The following is a 7,791-nucleotide window of genomic DNA, read 5'->3' as shown; positions in this document are numbered from 1 at the left end:
GATGAGGAAACAGGTCACAGTCCATGTAATTCAAGCAAAGGTGCTGCACTTTTTCTTATTTTTTTCACCTCAATACTTGTGCTAAGGGACCATCAAGAGAGGCAACCAAAACACAATCTTCTCTTTTGGGCAAGTCTCTTACCCTGCTGTTTCAAACCCAGAGTCAAAAGCACAAGGCTATGTCACCAGACAATCCAAACAAATCACAACAGCCAGCCATCATATTCCTTTTTACTATGCATCCATGTCTGGGAATAGCGCCCCCCCTCCCTACTGGGGATTGAACCCAGGGGTGCTTTACCACTGATCTACATGTCAGTCAGCCCTTCTTTATTTTAAGAGAGGGTCTTGGCTAAATTGCTGAGGCTGGAGTCTACTTTGCATCTTCCTGCCTCAGCCTTCCTGGTTGCTGGGATTACAGGCATGTGCCACCACACCCAGGGGGGAATAACCAGGCAGAAAATAACTAGTTAAAAGCTTTAGGCACTGAACCAGCTACTTGTCCATCTAATAGCAAAATGATTGACAATATCTTCTCCTTTGGGATGTGTGTGTGAAGGTGCACAGTAGGGCCAAGTTTCCCAGTAGACAAAGGAACCCCCTCTCCCTGCTTGCTCCTGGAGGCCTAATTTCCCATCCAAGCACGTGCTGGCCTTGTTTGGAGGCAGGGCCTCAGGGTGTGGGGGAGTTGGTTCAGTGCAGCCCAGCATGGGGGGAACCATGCAGTGCTCTGTTCAGCCCAGTGCACTCAGGGGGGTCCTTAGAAGGGAGACATTTTTCTAGCCCTGTCCCCGTGTGGGTCTGACAGCGGAAAGCTGCAAGCACAGGGGTCTTCCTGGCCCAAAGCCTGCGGGCTGTAAGTCATCACAGAAACCTCACCACGAGGTAGGCGCCCTGCTGCTGCATTTATTTGCATCCAAGTGTTTGCACCTAGACTGGCGCTCAGGAGCTAGAGGTCTCACACAGTGGGGTTCCCCAGGGTCAGAGAAGGAGAACCTGTCTCGGGGTGGGCAGGTGGCCGAGTACTCAAAGTGAGCCAGAAGGCGCCCGGAGAGGCAGAGTTCAGGTCCCGTCGCCGTTCTCCAACAGCCCCCTGCCCGCGTCTGCGAACGAGGCTTCTGCTTTGGCCAGCACCCCGGCCCGGGGGTCCTCTGCTTCCAGCCAGACCCCCAGCCTCCGCTGCCTCTCCCCACCCCAATTCCCGCAGGCCCCGCGGCGCTCGGGCCTCTCCGGCCTCCCCCCGCGCGGCCCACTAGGCTTCTGCGGCCCGGCGCTGGGGGCGGGCACCAGCCCCCACCCCTCGGCGTCCCCTCCCCTCACTTCCCCTCCCTCCGTCCCCTCCCTCCCCTCCCCCCGCGGCGAGGCGGCGAGGAGGCGGCAGCGGCGGTCGAGGCTGAGGCGGAGGCGGCGGCGGCGGCGGCGGCGGGCGGGGCTCTGCTCGGGCTCCGCGGGCGGGCGGGCGGACATGGCGGCCAACATGTACCGGGTCGGAGGTAGGAAGGCTCGGCCCGACCCGGCCCGTCTGGGAGCGGGCTGAGGGAGTGGGGGGTCCGGGCGAGCGCAACTAACCTCCGGGAGCCTCGGGCGCCGGAGCGCGGGGCGCAGGGGCGGGGGGCGCCGGGGCCCTCAGGGGTCGGGGCTCCCCGCCCCCACCTCCCCTCCCCCCGGGGGCCGCACGGGCCGGGGCCCACCGGCCGCCCCAGCGCTGCCCGGGCCCCAAGGGCCGGGCCTCCGCTTGGAGGCATGAATCGGACATCCCCCACCTCGGTGAAACCCCATGGGAGCAGGGCCCGTCGAGCCCCCTACCCGGGTGGCCCTTTCCCCGCCTGGCTTCTAGGCACTGGGGGCTGGGGAGCACGGGGACATCCCCTCCCCCACTACCCCCTTCAGTGGGAGTGGGGCTGGGCGCGTCGGGGGCCCTGCCAGGGCTTAGCTAGACAGGCCTGTCTGCAAGTCCAGGGCCCTGCACATCCCCCCCCCACCTCGTTTCTTGACCAGACCCCCCAAGAGTGGGGTGTAGGGGGCCAGGGAGCCTCAGGCAGAGAGGGGAGTTGAGCGCAGCCTGGACTTTTCCTCTGCTGCCTGCCTTCCCAGCCTTCTGCAGAAGAGAGAAATAAGGTCAAACAAACTTTCTCCCTGCTCACGACGCCCTCCTCCCTCTTTCCTGGTAAAATAATAATTCAGATAAGTGGCGTGCTTGTGTATGAGACTTGCTCTTCTGTGCTCATTAGCCGAGCTCCTGATGGATGGTGGTGGGAATGGCCTGGCTAAATGAGGCCACTTTGCAGAGGAGAGACGGTAAGAGCCACTAAGGTAGATAGTAATAGTTCATTCCAGTCTCGAATAAACACATAGTGGGAAGTTTTCTGTGAGCCTACTAGATGAGAGGAGAAGCCACACTAGAAAATTTTTGTCCTCTTTGTTGAAAACCTGCAACGACTTCTTTGTAACCCACAGTCTAAATGGGTCTGAATTAAATATGGTAAAAGGATGAAAAGATTCCAATAGCATCCCCAAAAGGCTCTGCCTCTGCAAATGACCCTCTCCTCTCCTTGGTAATCTTCCCAAGTAGAGCTTTAGAAAAGTTTGTCAATGTGTCTCTTACCTGCTTCAACTCACGTGATTTTTTTTTTTTCCTTTCAAAGTTAGTGATTGAAATGTAGGTTGGGCTGTTAAGCTTTTTTTCCTTGTTCTGAATTTGTCTGAGGTCAACAATTTTATATGAGGAGCATACTCCAGAGCAAATTGGATTGGAGGGAAAAGATGTGGAAGCTGTGTACACAGGACATATTTGGCAAGCCCTCACTACTCAGTGATGAGAAGAGGTGTCTTAGTTTATTGGAGAAATGACACTGTAGGACAAAAGTCAGGGAGAACTTGCTGAAACATGAATTCAAATGAAAATGCCAGGAAAATAAGATATGTAGAGTGCACACAAGAGAGACTCTATTAAGGTTGCATTACCAGTGAATGGATTAAGTTCTTACTAACTTAATAAGTGGTACATTGCCAAATGTGAGCTTTATATTGAAAAGATTAAATTCTGTAACTTCTTTTAATTACAGATTATGTCTACTTTGAGAATTCTTCCAGCAACCCATACCTAATCAGAAGAATAGAAGAACTTAACAAGGTATAGACTGAATGTTCTTGATTCTAATATTAAAAACCATGTGTTTTCCACTGAAGGGTAATTGGGTAAAGGGCATAAGAGGTCCTAGACTCTCTTGAAGTAGAGATTTCAGATTAGAGAGTTATGCAGGATTCTTCTGTGATGCATGCCTGTAATCCCAGGTACTCTGCAGGCTGAGGCAGGAGGATCAAAAGTTCTGAGCCAGCCTGGGTAATTCTAGCCAGACCCTTGTCTCAAAATTAAAAAAAAAAAAAAAAAGGATTAGGGATTAGCTCAGTGGATCCAATCCCCAATACCACACAGACACAAAGTTGGCAGATTTCTTCCAATTGCTTAGAGCCTTGAAAAGCAGGTTGCTTCCATAACTCAGTCCCTCTTTATATTTAGAGTCATTTGTTTCTCCCTTTTTAGTTAATTCATATTTCTCTCTTCCAACTTTAGAATGAGCAAGTTGGAAAATAGTGAAGGGAATGTGTAAAATCCTAGACTAGACTAGCAAGAATACAGTTTTGAAAATACGAAGTAGCTTTTATACTATGGCCCATGTAAAATAAAATTTTAAGATTTGTCCCTGATTCCAGATGTTAAGAAGCATTGTGATTGTTTCAGTAGATGAGCTTTTGCAGTGGAGGCACTGGAAAGCAGTTCTAACTATGCAGAGAACAGATTTTCTATTGATTTTCTGGTTTTCTCCAGACCATTTTGAGGCCCATTTGTTTGGCTTATGAGAATTTATAGTGTTAGAATCTTTTGGATTATTTGGCTAATACCTTTCTTCAAAAATGCCATCTGGAGGCTGGGAATGTAGCTCAGTGGTAAAGCACTTGCCCAGCCTGCACAAGACCCTTTGGTTAGTCCCTAGTACTGAAAGACCAGGAGGGAAAAAAAAAAAAAAAACATCTGGAGACTGGTTTGGTTCTGAGTCCCAGGAAGACAGGTTTGGCCTAGTAGGTTATTACTTGTTTAAAGAACTTTAAGACCCCAGTTTGCTTCTGGGATATCCAAAGACTTTGTATTAAAAAAAAATTGTGTGATTTGGGACCACTATCAAATAAAGAGGATGACCTCAAGTTTAGACCAGTCTTTGAGTGAGAATTATTTGATGTGGTTGTGATGCGCTTCCTTTTTATGGTATTGGTGTAAGAACTCAGGCAATTCTAAACTATTCACCAGCTGGGTATGGTGGTGCACACCTGTAATCTAGTGACTGAGGAAGTTGAGGATCTCAAGTTCAAGGCCAGCCTCAGCAATTCAGTAAGGCCTTGTCTCAAACTAGAAAGTACTGGGGATGTAGCTCAGTGGAAAAGCACCCCCTGGGTTCAAACCCTAGCACACATACACAGAAAAAAGATTCAGAGTTCAAGTAGGTATCATTTACCATCTTCAAATATACTTAATTCAGGGCTAGGGATGTTCAGTGGAAGAGTGCTTATTTAGCTTGCCTGAGGCACTGGTTCAGTTTCTGGTAAACTTCCTTACCCCTAATGTGTACACATACACGTCTATACACACTTGTCTTTATTTCCATTGCTTATCTTCCCAAACTAGAGTGTGTAGTGAATTTTAAGTGCCTTAGAATAATGGTTGGCACACAGCTGAAGTCATTCACTAAATATTTGTTGAATTAGTGAATTTCTCAAATGTGTGATGTTAATGCTTGTACATAGCTTTACTATTTGCAGAATACTTTGATCTCTTTGTATTTGTATGTGTGTACACGCGCATTAGGAATTGAACCCAGGGGACGTTACCACTGAGCCACATCCCCAGCCTTTTTTATAGTTTTTATTTTTATTTATTTATCCTTTTTTTTTTTTTAATGGTGCTGGGGATTGAACCCAGGGCCTTGTGCATGCAGTGCAAGCGCTCTTAACAACTGAGCTATATACCCATCCCTATATTTTTTATTTTTGAGACAGTATCTCACTACATTTCTGAGGGCCTTGCTAGGTTTCTGAGGCTGGCCTTGAACTCACAATCCTCCTGCCTCAGCCTCCTGAGTTGCATGCTCCACCGCTTCCCACCCCCTGTAATAGTTTTATTATACCCCAGTAACAGTTGTGGACTGACACTGGGCTGTGGTCCAGTATTCTAAATACTGAAGCTTCAGAAGAGAGCTCTAGGGTGTGTGTGTGTGTGTGTGTGTGTGTGTGTGTGTTTTGTAGAGGGGTAGAGGGGTATTATATTGTGTGTACATAGTTCAGAAAAGAATTATTTATTTACCTTTTTTGGTGATTGAGCCTGGGGTCTCACACATGCTAAGCATGTATTCTGTCTACATCTTTAGTCCTGAGAATATTTATTGAACTACATCCCATCTTTCAAGCAGGTTTAGATAAAATTATCATTTTAGAGTATCCCTGTTGGATGAAGTCACTAATGAGGAAAAAACTGATAAAAAGCTTACAGCCGAAGTCACAGATAGATTTTTATTTACACGGCAATATTTGCCTGCTCATTTAGCAGATTGCTGGATCATTATTTCTGGAGGATGCATTTGATCACAATACTGTGAAATATAGAAACATTTTGGTTAGGAATTTAAAACAATTTCAGTTTTAAGAGGCAATATTTCTGCAGTACTATTTCTCTAAAATACTGCTGCTGAACTTCATAAAATGGGGACATTTACTGCGGCGCATAGATATTCTTATTTCTTTATATTTGAGTATATATCTGTAAGCCCAGAGAAATTCAGAAAGCATGTTCTCAAATTTGTTAGAAATTGGAAATTACAATGGCAGTTTATTGTAATCTATGTATTTTTCCATGGAACTTTGTAATGAAGGATTAACCTTCTTTAAAACTCTCAGAATTCATAGAGAATAAGAGTATAGGAGTCTGGGCCTCAGCTGCAGTAAATTACAGCCTAACCAAATATCGATTGCATCTTAGACTGTAGTCAAAAAGAAATAAGAGCTTCAGTGCTCATAATTCAAGGTTTTTATACTTTCATGTGTGAAGGTAAACTAAGTAGTGCTGAGAATATTGACTGTGATGTACTTGTAGACTCCCTCGGGCTGGAAGGATGCATTTCCAGGTCATGTAGTCCACTGTGCCTGATGATTACTCCCCCTTACAGAGCTTCACCACCAGTTCAGCATGAGCTTTTAGGGGAGGGCTTTTTGATTTTAGACTTGGCCTGTATTTTCTGGGAATTGGTTTGGAGAAGATAGGTTTACATGTTACAAATAAATTATGTGGTTTTAAAGTTTGGCGGGGATTAACTTCTTAAGGCTATTCAGAGTTAACAATGTCTTGCTTTAATCATTGAAGTAATTTAATCATATTAGTGGAATTGTTGCTGGTGAGGTATTATATATTTGACATCATGGTTACATGGAGAACCTGAATGAGTATTATATTCCTCATCCTCATTTGATCATCCTCCCACACACACAGGGAGTTGAACCCTGGGCCTTGCACGTGTGAGACAAGCGCTCTACCACTGAGGCATCCCCTCTTGCCTTTTTATATTTTTATTTTGAGACAGGGTCTAGTTAATTTTCCTAGACTGGCCTTGAACTTGTGATCCTCCTGCCAGGCCTCCTGAGTAGCTGGGATTATAGGCATGTACTTCCAACATCTGACCTTTCTTTAAACTTTTTCGCTCCTTGGTTATCCTGTAGTTGTGTTTGGCATAGTGTTGATGAGAATGATCTTACAATTGTGCTGAATCTAGTTTAGTTTTATAAACTATATGACAGTTTGGTAACTTTTTTGTTTTTTCAATCCTGGGAAACAAATCCAGGACCTTATGAATTCTAAGCACATGGTTTTTTAAATTCTTTTTTTCCTGCTACTGGGGATTGAACCTGAGGCACTTACTACTAAGCTACATCCCCAACCCATTTTTCTAAAAACAATTTTTGGTACCCAGGATTGAACACAGAGGCACTTAGCCACTGAGCTAATAATCCTCAGCGCTTAGAGTCTCACTGAGTTGCTTAGGGCCTCAGTAAGTTGCTGAAGCTGGCTTTGAACTTGTGATCATCTTGCTTCAGCTTCCCAAGCTGCTGGAATTACAGGCATGTGCCACTGTGCCCTGTTTATTCTGTATTTTGAGATACAATCTTGCTAAATTGCTTAGAGCCTTGCTAAATTGCTGAGGCTGGCCTTGAAATTGTGATCATCCTGCCTGAGTCTCCTTAGTTGCTGGTATTGCATATGTACACCACCACATCTGGCTGAGCACATGCCATATCACTGAAGTGTACCATCAACCCCCAGGTAACTTTTTAATTTTTCTTATTTCTTAGACTGCAAGTGGCAACGTGGAAGCAAAGGTAGTGTGCTTTTATAGACGACGAGATATATCCAACACTCTCATAATGCTTGCGGACAAGCATGCTAGTAAGTTAATTATCTTCTCTTAGACTAAAAAACTGTTTAAGTCTTATGTTTTTTCATGATATGCTTTCTGTTATCTGAAGCTTTTTACTTCATTTGTTTTCCTTGCAGTTTCAACAGAAGTAATTTTTTGGGTGGCAGTGGTTTTAGTTTTTCTCCCCCCCCCTTTTTTTTTTAATTTTCAGTACTGGGGATGGAACTTGGGGCTTCTTAAATGCTGGGCAAGTTCTCTATCACTGAACTGTACTCCCAGTCTTTTTTCTTTTATTTTGAGACTGGATCTCGCTAAGTTGCTCAGGCTGGCCTTG

The 7,791-nt window shown here is 45.7% G+C and overlaps 1 protein-coding gene across 8 annotated transcripts in view; it reads left to right on the top strand.

The window, feature by feature from the left end:
• Nucleotides 1–1,024: 1,024 nt before the first annotated feature.
• The window catches only part of MTA3 (metastasis associated 1 family member 3), a gene marked incomplete at its 3' end in the record, with an annotated part of 145,274 nt that continues 138,507 nt past the window's right edge, over nt 1,025–7,791 (top strand). For 4 of the 8 annotated variants that reach the window (XR_014018547.1, XM_081264654.1, XM_081264658.1 and 1 more), the window contains exons 1-3: nt 1,025–1,493; nt 3,066–3,133; nt 7,393–7,486. Coding sequence is in view for 7 of the 8 variants with exons in the window: in XM_081264654.1 (XP_081120780.1) it covers nt 1,466–1,493; nt 3,066–3,133; nt 7,393–7,486 (190 nt within the window). The remainder of the gene's footprint in view (nt 1,494–3,065; nt 3,134–7,392; nt 7,487–7,791) is intronic. The other 4 variants (XM_081264655.1, XM_081264656.1, XM_081264657.1 and 1 more) reach the window with 2 other exon arrangements.

This window comes from Spermophilus citellus (assembly GCF_964194105.1).
Source record: "Spermophilus citellus genome assembly, chromosome: 13".
Taxonomy (NCBI): domain Eukaryota; kingdom Metazoa; phylum Chordata; class Mammalia; order Rodentia; family Sciuridae; genus Spermophilus; species Spermophilus citellus.
Note: the sequence above shows the minus strand (reverse complement) of the source record. Positions and strands in the feature narration are given on the sequence as shown.